Source organism: Rhincodon typus, chromosome 9 (genome assembly GCF_021869965.1).
Source record: "Rhincodon typus isolate 14 chromosome 9, sRhiTyp1.1, whole genome shotgun sequence".
NCBI classification, from domain to species: domain Eukaryota; kingdom Metazoa; phylum Chordata; class Chondrichthyes; order Orectolobiformes; family Rhincodontidae; genus Rhincodon; species Rhincodon typus.
In genome coordinates, this window is record NC_063340.1 from 76,205,241 (window position 1) to 76,220,305 (window position 15,065).

At 40.0% G+C, this 15,065-nt stretch overlaps 1 protein-coding gene across 1 annotated transcript in view; it reads left to right on the forward strand.

The window, feature by feature from the left end:
• The first annotated feature begins 14,740 nt into the window (after positions 1-14,740).
• The window catches only part of LOC109921949 (tetratricopeptide repeat protein 27), a 27,048-nt gene continuing 26,723 nt past the window's right edge, over positions 14,741-15,065 (forward strand). The window contains exon 1 of the mRNA XM_048601361.1: positions 14,741-14,776. Coding sequence (XP_048457318.1) covers positions 14,741-14,776 — 36 coding nt within the window. The remainder of the gene's footprint in view (positions 14,777-15,065) is intronic.

Genomic DNA, 15,065 nt, shown 5'->3' on the forward strand with positions numbered 1-15,065 from the left:
TGCCATCTTCCTTGAGAGCAAGGATGTCATTTGAGCCTCATACCAGGAACTGAGCTTTCAATCGAGGCAAACAAACCAGTGCAATGCTAAAGGATTGGTGCATGTTGGCTCTTAATTAAAAAAAAACAAAGTTTTAATCTGAGATCTGCCTACTATTGCCCCGATTATTGTCAATGACCAAATTCGTATGGTGTATTCAGAATTGAAGAGAGTTTTTCTAGTATCTTGGCCAGTGTTCTGTTTCAACAAGCACCACCAAGGAAACCCACTGACAATCAGTTGCTTGTCTCACTACTGTTATGGAACATCAGGTCGATGGAGTGAGCGTCTGTCTGTTACTGATAGTGATTAGTGCCTGGTTAGTCTTAATCCAGTTCTAGCTAGATAGATTCTGCACCAAATTGCTGTTAATTTATTACTATCTTACTAAGTAATTGGCATAATGAGGAAAATTAGATGGACTTTACTCTGTGTCTGTATGTAGTGTGCTTGATCTATTATCTCTAAGTTATTCCTCCTCGTCCTTATCAATCTGTCTGCTACCCATACCACCTTCTTGCACTGCATCTCCTTGTCATCCAGCTGGGTGGAACCAACCTCACCAGATTCCATTTTCATTCATCTAAATGTAATCAAAGGATAATGATTTCTTGTCTTGCTCCCATTACCTCTGGTATCCCCCAAAGAACTAACCTTGACTTCTTTCTCATTTCTCAGTTGCTTTCATCCCCTCATCAACGTCCAAAAACACAGTGCCAGTTTTCACAGGTACATTGACTGCATCCAATTCTTCCTCACCACTATCCGTCTCTGTTCCTCCCCTGTCTAGCCAAAGGGCTGTTTCTATGCTGTAAATTCTATACAATGTAACATTGTGGTAAACTTTTTTAAAAAATACTGTTATGTATAGTCTAAAGTAAGCTACATTACACAAAATATTGTAACAAAGCACCATTACACAGTTTGGATATTTGGCAATGGATTTAAACAAGGAAACAGCATCTGTGGAAAGCAACATGCGAGAATGTTGTGATAATGGGACTCAAGTTTTCCCCTTTCCCCCGAGTGCGAGAGTTCAAACATATCTGCTGTGATGCAACAGTGAGTGAAAGCACTCTCACCATGGTTGGGGAATTGGAACGTAAATGGTGGGCAATTTGTGTTAATTTACTATCTCTGACAGCAGCATTGGTGAAAGTATAGTGTTATAATCCCAGCTAATTTTATTATGGACAGGTTGGATTGCAGACTGAAACTTGACTTGATATTTTGAGCTTCTAATTTAACAAGAAGGTCTTGAACTGATTCAAACATGCAATGCTGCACATTTTGTTTTCACACTAAAACAGAAACTTAAAATGAAAAGAAATGAAGACACAGAGAATAAGGCAGACTATTTACATACAGCACACGTTTAACGATTGCAAAACACACAGTAAAAGTACCATCCCATTAATCTCAACAGCATCCCATTACAATATACAAAATCTAGAGAGAATACTTCTTCTATTCCATATAAGGTTTGACTTAGCTATGTCTTCAGTGTCCATCATGAGAATCTGATAACCTCTTCCTTGACTGGTCATACAACTGAGCTTAAACTTTCTCAGTTTCAGATAACACCACGACAGTTTTAACCAAATACTACTGGTCTAGAACTTTTAAACTAAACTCCTTATACTAAGGTAGCCTATTTTTAGTAATTCTAAATTATCTTCTGCCTTTCTCAGTATCAATTGTTTTACTCATTTAACTTCAGTTAAGAACCGTGCATAAGTGCCCAAACTAAAATTTTAAAAAACTTTTGTTTTCAAACTCCTATGCCCCTCAAAAAAGCCAGAATATTCTATCTGGAAGCTTAATGTACTGCACTGTTCATTTTGTGTGCTTGTCATCTCTCCCAAAGTAAACAAAATCCCATTACTTTCTAGGAAGTCTTTCTTTCTCACCGTGCTTTAATTGCTGACCTTTGCTACAGAACTACTTACAGATTCATCATTAAACTCTTTCAGACCCACAGGAAACCCAGATGCCACTTGTTTAAATTCAAAAAATCCATCTCAAGCATAAAATGTTAAAATATGTATATCACATACCTTAATTCAAAATACACTCTTCCAGTTGACACGCAAAGGATAACTAAGCAATTGAAATGTACAGAATGTTCATTCTGGAGAGACAAAGGCAGATTTTACAAATGAAAGATATTTGAGGTGTTGCAGTCCTTAACTCCAGTTCTTTTTGAAAAATCTGTACCTTGCATGATGTGTTTTTGTGGTCGAGAAATATTTACAGTCAGCGAATAGTATGAATACTTGTAGATTGTCATCATTTTCAAGCTTACAGTTATTTCATGTCGGCCCTTCTTATGCTGAAGAATAAACTTCTCAGATTGTCTCATTATTAAAATAAGTTGCAGCAAATTTTACTTGTGGCAGTCTAAATGTATATTTTGCTATGGAAGATGCTGAAAGGAGAACAGTCAGACCTAATTTGGGAAACTTTAGAAACTGAAATGGCACAGACTCATTTTACAGTGGAATCTCATATATTTCTGACAAGGACTGTTTATATAGAATCAAACATTCCTACTGTAGAGTGATTTTAGGAGCGATTTTGATGAAAGTTGTTTAGTATATCGTGATCACGTCCGAATATTGCTGGTGAGCTGTTACGAGACGGTCCCACTGCCATACAGGATATAATGTCCCGTTCAAACTCATTTGTTGTCTGCTCACTCTTCCTGTACAATTTCATTGAGTCTGTGTGGATGAAAACTGGTGTGTTTGTTTTACTGTCAGGAAATATATAATGAAAACCTGGTGATCACAGCTTATTCCAGCTAAAGATTTAGGAGAATGTTTTATAAAAAATATAAATTCGTTTTAAGAATGCCATGGCAAAAAGGACAATCTTTGGATATACTATCTAATCATTCAGTTTCTTGATTAATGTATGATTTATTTAGTGTTTCAACATATACAACACTTTTCACCTGTATTTGTAACAAATACACATAACAAATACATGTAACAATAAATAATTAAATCAAGTCAAATGTAGTTCATTTTGTTTGCGGTTTCGATATATTTATAAATTGCTTATTATATTTAATTAAAGCTCTCTACAGGGAGGACATAGTGTGAAGTTGAGCGTCAATTAAAACCCTTCAGGAATTATGAGATGTGAAGTCTTTTTGTGAAGAGTGGAGTCTTGGTATAGGCAGTTAACTCATGAGACTTGAGGGGATTTTGGTAAGATTTTTGAGGGCTTGTCAACTTTTATTTTGCCTAAGAAATATTCTGGTGCTAGATCCTAAAAGATTTATAACCAGTCCTCCCTTAAGCCTTGGGCGTAAGTACAACTGTGAATTGTACTGCCATTGGTACTGACTTTCTCCTCTAATTTTGACCGATAACTTTCAACCTGTAACACTATTTGGTTCTGATGTGACTGGATTCCAAAATCAGGAAGTACAAATGGAAGATTCTACAAGGTGATACTGTTCCAATCAGAAGCAGTTTCTCACTGTGTACTGCAAATGTGGAGAGAAATGGTCACTGATTGTAGGGACAGCAAATTATGTGAGTGTATAGTTGTGTGCATTGTCAGTAGTGGTGATGGAACTGAGTCTGTTGGGTTGGGAGGTTGCATGGTTGGGGGTTGGGGATTGAGATTTAAGTGTGAGGCCACAATGGTTATTTCTTTAATACTCATTTATTTAAATTATCAGTTTATTGCTTTGGATTATTGCTCCGAAGTAGCTTAGTGACATGGGATTATGCAGGAAATGGGCGGTTTTGCCAGTATCAACGTTCGTCCTTTAATTAATGCCACTCATTATGTAACCTGTTACTGTTTGTGAAGAAAGCCGTGCACATGTTGGCTGCTTGCTTGCTCAAGAATTTCTTTGATTGATGTAGTCTTAATGAAGCATAATTATTCACATCTTGACGTGATATTTCATAAATTGGTGATGGTCTTCCTTTTAGCCCACTGCTTTTCTGTAAACTAAAATTCATAATTTCAGTACTTTACACATTTGCTTTTTTATTTTAGCAAAATGAATGAATGAACTGGAATGGATAATCATACATAATGACAATCCACTCTGGAAAGTGGGTAGCAGTGTTTCCACCTCTTCAGCTGTTCATTCTTGAATAATCGCAATTTCATCTCAAACAGGAAATTACTATTCCTTCCTTTTTTGTTCTAATCCATCTATTGCTACATTGGAATGTAGATCCCATGATGGGAATGGTAAAAGTGACTTGCATCACAATATAGAAACAGCTTTCCTTTTCCACCCCATCCCCCATTCCTTGCCCCACCAACCCACAAAACTAGGCAATTAGTTGTGTCCTTTGGGACATGGCCAAATAGCATAGGATCTCCTAATCCAAAATGGAGACGTGCTAAATGGTATATATTTTGCATTGTTATCACGTTATGTAAAGGAGATCGTGGGATTGTGTTAAGGTCATTTCTATGAAACTTTCAGCCTCTTCTCAGGAAAATATATTATTTTAAGTGAACCTGGAAACATCTGTAAAACTGTTACTTGAAGTAATCCTCACACTGTCACAATGTGTTACCAGGGGAATTTATTAGCAAATTGGATTATTTATTTTGTCAGCTAATGTTGTCTGAAGGCCAGGGGTCGCCCCTGACTTAGCTTATTAAAAAGAAGATTCTGAGTCATTTTGAGGATGTCAGATGTGTATTTGTAACGTGTGAATACTTAGACAAGGTAGACAGACTGGTGACCCTTAGGTTAAACCACCACTAATTGTCTCTCTGGAATGAGAGAGCAATCCTCTACTCCTCTGAGTTTACCTTTACCTCATCAATACAGCTGTTTATGTGGGAACCTAGGCAATGAGGTCTCAGGAGCCACCGTTTGTTGCCTATCCCTTATTGCCCTTGAGCAGAATAGCTTGCTAGGGTCATTTTAGAGTCCATTACTGTAGATCTGGAGTTATGTGTAAGCTTAGCACAACGGATTTCCTTCCTCACAAGGACATTAGTGAACCAGATGGATTTTTACAACTATCAAAGATTGTTGCCATGATAAGAATTACTGACACTAGTTTTCAATTCCATGTTTATTATTTGCATTTAGTTTCCTTCAATGCTGTAGTGGGATTTGAATCTGCATCCCCAGAGGTTTAGACACACAAATAAAAGGAAAGTACAGCAGATGCTGGAGATCTGAAATAAAACCAAAGTGCTGGAGAGACTCATCAGGTCTAGCACCATCTCTGGGGAGAAAGGTTAAGATTTTGATTCCGATATGAGTTCTTAAGAACAGTTCTGCTGAATTTCTCAAGCACTTTGTTTTTATTCCCCAGAGGATTAGCCAGTGCTCCTGGGTTACCAGTCCAGTTACAATTTATCAAAGACCATAGAAGTGTAGAAAATTGGAACGGACCTTTTGGAATAATGTGTTCAATACTGGTCACCCTGCTATTGGAAAGATGTTGTTAAATTTGAAAGGGCTTGGAAAAGATTTACAAGGATGTGGCTGGGGTTGGAGGCTTTGAGCTATAGGGAAAGGCTGAATAGTCTGGGACTATTTTCCCTGGAGTTTTGGAGGCTGAGGGGTGACCTTATAGAGGTTTGTAAAATCATGAGGGGCATGGATCATCAAGGTCTTTTCCCAGGGCAGGGGAGTCCAAAATTCGAGGGCGTAGGTTTAAGGTGAGAGGGGAAGATATAAAATGGACCTAAGGGGCAACTTTTTCACACAGAGGATGTTGTGTGTTGGAACAAGCTGCCAGAGGAAGTGATCGGGCATTTAAAAGGCATTTGGATGGGTACATGAATAGGAAGGAGAATAGGCAAATGGGAATAGATTTATTTAGGATATCTGGTTGCCATGGACAAGATGGACTGAAGGGTCTGTTTCCAAGCTGTACAACTCTATCACTCTGTAACTTTAAGTAGGCCATTCAGCCCTTGGAACCTCCTCTGTCATTCAGTATGATCATGGCTGCTCATCCAAGTTAGTTCCCTGTTCCCGCGTTTGCTCCATACTCTTTGATCCTTTTAACTTTAAGAACTATATCTGTCTCCTTCTTGAGGAGATCAAACAATCAAGATACTATTTTTAATTTACTGAACCTTATAGCACATCACCAAATAGGCTTATTGTTTTGTGATGAATAATTCATGCTACTTGTGTTCAGAATCCTTGCCCTATTCCCTTAGCTTTGAATTAGCTGAATGTACTCTCATGAATTCTATGTTTGACCTGTTGGTTTTATATGAGCCAATTTGATCCACAGGTTTGGTTTATCTATGGTTGAGAAAAGTGAAGGAAGTCCATGCTTCAGATGACTATGGATCATCCAGCCTCACATTGTAAATTGGAAAATGGCTCGAGATCAGAATAAGGAAGAGATGTGGGGAACTAGTTCTGTAAAAAGCCAAGAGATTTTGCCTCTCAATTTTGTCAAGAAGTCATGCATATTTATTTAATCTGTTATTTTGAGGAAATTATCAGAGCCTATATAAAGGAATTATAAGTCTTGATAAAGTAACACGTAGGAGACTATAATACCCATGGTCTATGGATTGGGAGATGACTGAGAAATGGAAACATAGAGTAAGAGTATTCAGGTGTTTTAAGATTGGCAAGACATTGCTACCAGTACTTCCATGAGAGCGGCATCTAGGGCATCTTATCCCCGTGTCAGTCAATGAATCATAAATAGGCAAATTGGAATAATTGGTAACATTTGCTAATGACTCCAGTTGAGGGGGCATGGCAAATGAAGAACAGAGGAGACTATGTGTGAACATAGGGAAGTTAAAGTTTGCATGTAACCTTAACAAGACTGAATGACATTTACACTATTGGAATAGAGAATAGAAATATGTACATGATAAAAGTGGTAATACGGTGAGATCCAGATTTTGAATTTTTACTTTCCTGCATGTAAAAGAACAGATGGAATTTATATTTGACATATAAAGGAACTGGAAATATCATAGGAAGGATATCATGGAAGTGGTGTGTGAGGACACATTAGGAGTGCCACCTGCCCCAAAGTCTAGGTGATCTATCTGTTGGGAACAATCAACATTTACGCTGAAGAAACCTCCTTTCTTATCCTGCCCACCCTGTGAACTGTGCTGGCCACAGCCATTAATTTATATTTCACAGCCGCTGCTCAGGATGCACAATTTGGGGAGGTGCTGCAAAAACAGGAGTTAATTGAACCTCACAAATGATGTCAAAAGTTAAGAAATTGTTCCAGCAATAGTACGAGTAGTTTATTTTTTCAGTCTTCACAATTCTCCTGCTGTGCACCAAGTTTTTGTAGCAACCTTTTTGGTGGAGAAACGTATTTTGTGTTTCACCACCTTTTTGAGGGTAATTGAAAAAATAAATTGTGCTACAGGTTGTTTATTGATACAAGTCAGGGTCATAGTCACAGGAAGCATTTAATTTTATTGGCCTCTGATGTCAGACGTCTGTGGATTTCTACTAGTGTTTTGTAGCATACCAGCTCATGGCTGTTAAAATAGTAGACAGCCGTGCTGGCAGCTCATTACTGTCTCAGCCATAGGCTCCATGCTTGTACTGAGACAGTGGGAGTTGACTCATAACAGCTGTAGTTGGCCGCTGCCTTTCCCATTTTAGCTGTGCTCTTTCTTCATAAGATTGGTAACAGTTTATTTGCTATCTTTAATTACTGAAAGTATGAAGTATTCTAGTGTTTAACTTTTACAAGTTGGAGTACCAAAGATTTCCTTTTTGCTGGAAGAAAATTAATTTTGTTTTGTCCATTATAAACTTATACAGCTCAGAAGGAGACCATTTGATCCATTGTGCTCATTACAGCTCTTTCCAAATGAGTTACAGTCCCCTGCCCATCTCCCATAACCATGCAAATATTTCCAGCTCTATTTTGAAAACTTCTGCCGAAACTGTTTCCAGCAGTCTTTCTGGTAGTCCATTCCAGATGATCATAACGCACTGTATAAAAATAAATTATCCTCATCATGCCTTCGAAATTTTAACTTACTTGCTCTTCCACATTAATAACTGAAGTTTCAATTAAGTATGCAAAGGCTGATAAGTTATTAGAGTCATATTTGTCTATGCTGTGATAAGAAAGTAAGTTCCAAGCAAACAGTGATCCTTCTTAATGGGATAGGTGGACATTGTATTCATAAGTTAAGTTGAGAGAAAGAAATCTAGTTTTCCTGCAGGTTTGGTCATATCTTTTCAGTATATCGACATATCATCTTGCCATTGCAGAACCTGGCTATCTCTGGAACAAGTATCTCAGCTCCTCATTGCAATCTGTTCTCGCTTTTGATCATCACCTTGCATGAAAAGGACTACCACTCAGGGCTCTTATGGTGCAGTGTAGTGTCCCTATGTCTGAGCCAGGAAGCCCGGGTTCAAGTCCCATCTGCCCCAGAGGGTGTGTAATAACATCTCTGATTAGGTTGATTAAAAATATCTGTTGTTCAGCAGGCTGACAAGGTCACCTGATGTTTCAGTTGAAAAGATGTTCAGAACTGCAAAACAAGCTGAGCTGCAAGATACTGACAATTTGAGGGTGGAGAAACAGTGGCCTAGTGATATTGTCACTGAGTTCATTATCTAGGGGCCCAGAGGGTTGCTCTGGGGACATGGGTTCAAATCCTGAGCAGCTGGTGATCAAATAATGAAGGCTGAGAGCTCTCTTCTGATGCAGTGGTAGTGTCTCTGCCTCAGGGAAGGCCTGCTTTCAAGTCCCCCACCAAAGGTGTATCATAACATTTCTGAACAGAGAGTATCTAAATGGACTACCATTTGCCCTTTTAAACTTGCTCCTCACAGCACTGATCCTATGTTTTCTTGTCTTTTTAAAGCTGAAGGAATTGTTGCATGTTTATTTTCTCCATTACGTGTATTAATCTAATTCCATTGCTCAGACTCTGCCTGTTTCTGCCTCCGTTTCCAATATCCATCTAACTTTGCCTTAATTAGTCTCTGTGGTTAAGCTCCAATAATCTTCTATGTAAAATAAAAACTCCTCACTCATCTCTCAAATTTATAGTAACACCTCCCGTTATAGATTGCCATGACAATGGAATAGTTTAGGTTAGATGGGCTTCAGATTGGTTTCACAGGTCGGCGCAACATCGAGGGCCGAAGGGCCTGTACTGCACTGTAATGTTCTATGTTCTATGTTGTGTATGAGAGAAAATAGCGTTTATGCCGTCTAAACTCTTTCTTATTATAAAGACTTTACTAAGTCTCCTCTGGTCCTCTCTACTTCGGTGAAAACAGTTCAACTATTTCATTTTTCCTTTTTGACTATAGTTTCCTCATGTTAACATTATCCTGGTAATTGTACTCTGGATATGGCTTTGATATACTTTTTACTCCATTTAACATTTTTTTCTGGCTGCATATTCTTTCAGGAAATTATATATTTTAACTCCAGGATCTTGCTTTTCATTGTGCTTTCATTCATTGTATAACCCATTTCTTGTTTATCTTCCCAAAATGTAGAGCCTTTGCTAACTTACAACCTCTACTTTGCTCATTCTTTTAAGCCATCTGCCTCTTTGTGAGGTCTTTTATAGTTCTCCGTGTTGTTTGCCAAATCTCCACCTTTGTGCTAAATTTAAGACTCTGCCTTATATACCACCTATTCACATTAAGAATGGAATTGGTCTCAGTTGACCCTTGATGTACATTTTTCACTAATGCAAGCAATACTTTTTTTTGCACTTCCTATCCATACCCAAACCTTTATCCATGTTGCTGTTTCACAGCAAACCCCTCAATTTTGTTAACAATCCTTTTTGTGACACACTGTACATTTCTATTAGGAAACCTACATTGACTACTGAATGAAAACCGAAAGAACTGCGGATGCTGTAAATCAGGAACAAAAACAGACGTTGCTGGAAAAGCTCAGCAGGTCTGCCAGCATCTGTGAAGAAAAAGTCAGAGTTAACATTTCGGGCCTAGTGACCCTTCCTCAGAACTGATGGTAGCTAGGCAACCGTCGGTTTATATGCAAAAAATAGGGAGGGGTGGTGAGGTAAGGAGTAACGGTAGGATAGAGCCCAAAGAGAGAGAAGAGCAGTTGAATAGACAGAGGAATTGATAGCGATTTGCCTAGGAGGGTGAATAGTTGTTAATGGGGACTGTTAGTGACTAACAATGGGTAGGGTGTAATAGCAGGTTATGTGATAACAAGGCCTGGTGTAGGGGTCCAGGACATGAGTGTATAGGCCCTAAAATTATTGAACTTGAGATTGAGTCCGGAGGGCTACATTGACTACTTTCCTATTGTTGGTTACTTTTTCAAAAATCTGCATTAAATTTGTCAAACATGACCATCAGAACCTGGTGACCTAGTAAACTTTCCAGTTATTTCAAAACCAATTACTCTATCAATTGTTCCACTTTCTTCTGTGATACAGCTGTGTTCCCAGTTCTGCTTTTGCTCGTTAAAAGAAATATGGTATCCTCATGCTCCACCATTAAAATCATTCCTTCAATCTTGAGTGGTCCCTTCCTTTACCTAACTATTCACATGCGCATAAAAGCCTTTGTTATTTGTCCTCATATTTCCGCAATCCTTCTAATCTCTTGCAAAATCCTATTCAATTTCTGTATTGGTTTTGATTATTCGCAGACCTATTTGTTATTTATTCAGAAACCTTCTATTTAATATCCCACACCTTAGGAGCATTGATATGCAGAGGGGTCTGAGTGTGCAGGTCCCCAGATCCCTGAAAGTGACAACACAGGTGGATAAGGTGGTCAAGAAGGCACACAGCATGTTTGCCTTCATTGGCTGGGGCATTGCATGTAAAAGTTGGCAAGTTATGTTACAGCTGTACAAAACTTGAGTTAGGCCGTAATTGGAATGTTGCATGCAGTTCTGGTAGCAGCACTACCAGATGGACATGGAGAGGGTGCAGAGAATGTTTACCAGAGTATTGCCTGGTCTGGAGGGTTTGGGTTATGAGGAGGGGTTGAATAAACAAAGATTATTTTCACTGGAAAGACGGAGGCTGAGGGGCAACCTGATAGAGGTCAACAAAATTATAAGCCGCAGAGATAGAGTGAATAGTCAGAGGCTTTTTCCCAGGGTGGAAACATCAGCTCCAAGAGGGCACAAGTTCAGCGTGAGAGGGGGAAAGTTTAGGGGAGAAGTGCAGGGAAAATTTTTCACACAGAGGGTCGTGGGTGCCTGGAACGCACTGCCAGTGGAGGTGGTGGCAGCAGGCACATTAGCAACGTTTAAGGTGCGTCTTGATAGACACGTGAATGGGAAGTGGACAGAGGGATGGAAACCATGCATAGGCAATAAGTAGCAGGTCTAAACAAACATGAGGAATCATCACAGGCTTCATGGGCTGAAGGGCCTGTTCCCATGCTGTATAGTTTTGTGTTTTCATTTTCACTGTAGTTGGAATGTCTTTTTTTGTGTGTTTGACCACAATCTTGCACTTTGCACTGCTGATCTATTGACCTGCATGCTAATTTTTCTAACTGGCTAACTTGGGCTGACTTCCTTCTGATTCCTAACTTTGATTTTTTTTTCTCCCTCCAGTCCAGCACACTTATCAGTACTTCTGTTGCATCAACTTAAATTACTTGAGTAACCAGAAGCTGTTCTAGATAGTGATTAATTTAAAGTGCCTTTGGTCAGTCTTAAGACACAAACAATCACGTTTTTCATCACTAGATATGTGCAGTAATCCTGCCATAATTTCTATTTTGTTGCTGTTTAAGTGTCTGATGATGAAGTTCATATGAAGCCTTTGGAAATCTTTTGTTATGGCTACACTTTAAAATTAAACACTAGCTGTTCTCCCCTGGTATTGCTCATGACAAGTCTGGGTCACGGTTATGATGGCTAACAGCAACGATGGAGCTATGTTAGATCTGTTCTGAGCCTTTTTTAAGGTCATTGCAATTCATCCATGCAGTGTTAATTAGGGCCATCCTGAGACTAATTATTAAGGACAGTTTCTGTAAATCAACTGCATGTAAGTCTTTGGCTTCTGTCCTTGGGGAAAAGGACATGTTATCAGTATTGAAGCAGGAAATGACTGTCTAGCTTTCCTTTTTTTAAAAGAAAAATTCACTTTTGACAATTAAAATCTGCACATTTCAAACTTTAATTACATATATTATTGCTAAGCTGAACTGAGTAAACTAAAGTATTCCACTTAGAAAAGTTTTCTAGTTCATTTAGTGAGATGACTTTTCCAAAAAGGTTGCTCTGAAATATACACCGCATTGTCATAACTTTGAAGAAAAAGTTTAAGTGATCTTCAGCATGGAATTTGATTTATGGGAGGGGTCATTTTCAATTGTTTTTCCGTATTTCCTGGTTGGTTCGTTTTTATCCTGATTGACTACGAAAATCTTTTATAGATTGAGGCAATGTCTGCTCTTGTAGCTTAATGCCATACGTTACTCTAGTTTTATTGCTTTGCGTTTCTAGAGAAACTTGCAGGCATTTACTGTGAAAATCTCCTTCTGCGTTGATTAGAAAGCAAGCTGACGATGGAGAAAAATAATAATAAGTCTTAAACCACTGTATGGTATATGACCATGAGCCACACTAACTCTCAAATAGTGGGTATAAAGTCTGTCTGGCTTGGAAAGGAGAGCAGAGTCGAGGTTTAGACATGACGCGTGTCTAAGCAGACCCATACAGTCTGCCTGATTGTAGACAAGTTGGGCTGCATCTCATGTTTTTTTGGCTAAGTTCAAGTTGTGATGAGATTACCAAACTCGCAGTATTAACTACCTATCCTGCCCCATTCCAGCCCCATCTTTACCACCTGTCATTCCCAGAACAAATTGCCACTCTGGATATCTGCTTTGAAACTGGTTTCCTTGTGCCTGGGTCATCTTTGACATGTTGCTGCGGATTGGCAATCCAGTATTGCCTTTCACAGCAATTTAATGGCACAGCAGCCACAAAGCCCAGATGCCCGTGGCACAAAGCTAACCTCACTGCCTCACCCTAGTCGCTGTTTAACCACCACACCACACACTTTCCCTGTCTGTGACTATACCTGCTAAGTCAGTACTACTCTGTCCCCAGTGCTCACTGTAGACCAACAGTTTGTCATGCTCCAGTAGGGGAACATTGCATACAGGCAAGCAGTCAGTCAGGGGGTTACACAGTAGTAGTCATGGTAACAATCGGTAGCCTTATTCCCTCAATAATCAACCTTGAAAGGCACCTGAGACCTTCAAACACAACAGCTACATGAGAATGCTCCACGATGTAGGAATCGTGGCAGCTTGTAGGGTAGCAACCACACCCTCCAGTAAGTGGTAATGATAATCACAGATCACCTGAACATTAATTAAATGGAATCCCCTACTGTTGATGAATTTTGCAGCATTGTGATACGGCCACTGTGAACCTATGAGAACCTAGCTCCTGGGCTGCAGCACTTTTCAGGGCATGGGGTCACGGAATGAATTGGTGTGACCTTTCAGAGATGGCAGCTGTCACTAAGACTGAGAGATCCCACATGGGTCACCTCTCACTCCCTGGAAGGAGCCAGTCGCAGAAAAGTTTAGATTGGCAGTCACCTTCACAGCCACTGGGAGAAGATGGCCTCACATTTCCGCTTAGGACCTGCTCCAGCACCCAGCAGAGTTCTCTTACAGTGTCCTGGGACGTGTGTGGAGCATGCATTGATACTGTGCCTTGCTTGTCCCACAGGAAATGAAATTGGAGCCAAAACTCTGCACTATCTCTGCATCCTGAGGGGTATTGCAGCAGGAACCTCTCATTGAGCTGAGTGCTCTCATGTTCCACAGTGGCCTGGACCTGTTGCTGGCCCTGGTCGTCCTGCATTCACTTTCACCTTGTTAGGTCAGCAGTCACAACAACCAACGTTCAACCAGCAGCAGAGCACCAGATTCTCATTGGAAATGATCCATGTTGGGAACAGGAGAGAAAGAGTCATAATTGGCCTACCCCATAGCTGATGACTGAGCACACCTCTACATACAGTGCAACTTGCTGTACCCTGAGAACAAGAGGCACACCCCAATTTGCCTTGAGTCTCCCTGTGTTACTGCCTTTGTAACGGCCTTTGTAATTTTCCCCATCCTTGACTCCCCTACCCCTTTGGCAGTGCCCCTATAGGTCCTCCTTACACCCTCCTCAGCAGTTATTAGATGTTAAACAAACCACCAAGACTTCATTCACCACAGACCTCTGATCAGTTTGGGTGAGCAGCCTCTAGACGTGACTGACCAGGCTCCAACTCCTGTGTTTCCAGCTCCATGGCTGACAGTACACGATTGCTTGACAGCTTGTGATGGCCTTATAGGACTGACCATTGCATACTCCCCAAACTATGCTGGGACAGATCCCTTGACCATCAACACTTCATGTGGACGACTGATTGTGGCTGGACTGTGACTGACAGTACTGCAACTCCCTGACCTGGTGGATGAGGGAGAGAGAAAAGTTAGCCCTATTGTACAGAGACATTTTGTACAGAGGGAAGGTTTTTGTTTTCTAACCTACTGCGTATGGTCATTGTTTTTAACTCCTGTAATGAAAGTCCATATATATTACCATTGTTATTTCAGAACCTGGGTTCAAAGTGGAGGAAACTGGATTTAGTTTTGAGTTCTGTGAAGGTGTGGTAGTTTTTCTAAAGGTCAGAAAGCCATTTTGAATAGTGAGTTCAAAGTAGCATTTACAAGAAGTGATATGATTTTAGCTAAATGACCAACAAGCTCCCTGGGGAGAAAGTTGCCAAGGTATTTCATGAATCCCGGAGAGAGCGAATGGGACAGAAGCCGGTCCATGTTGGGGAAGAGACATAACAGCAGAGGTACGGTTATTATCAGTCTCCAAATGTTTAGGGCTGGGGAAAATTCCTGAGGTATTTAGAAGCCAGTGATAAGAAAGATCCAGAAGCAGAAAGCTGTAGGGGCAGCGGAGTGAAAAACACCCTGTACCCGACAAAGCTGTTTAAGGTTGCAGTGAACTGAGTTAACAGTTTGAGATAACAAGGTGTAGAGCTGGATGAACAGAGCAGGCCAAGCA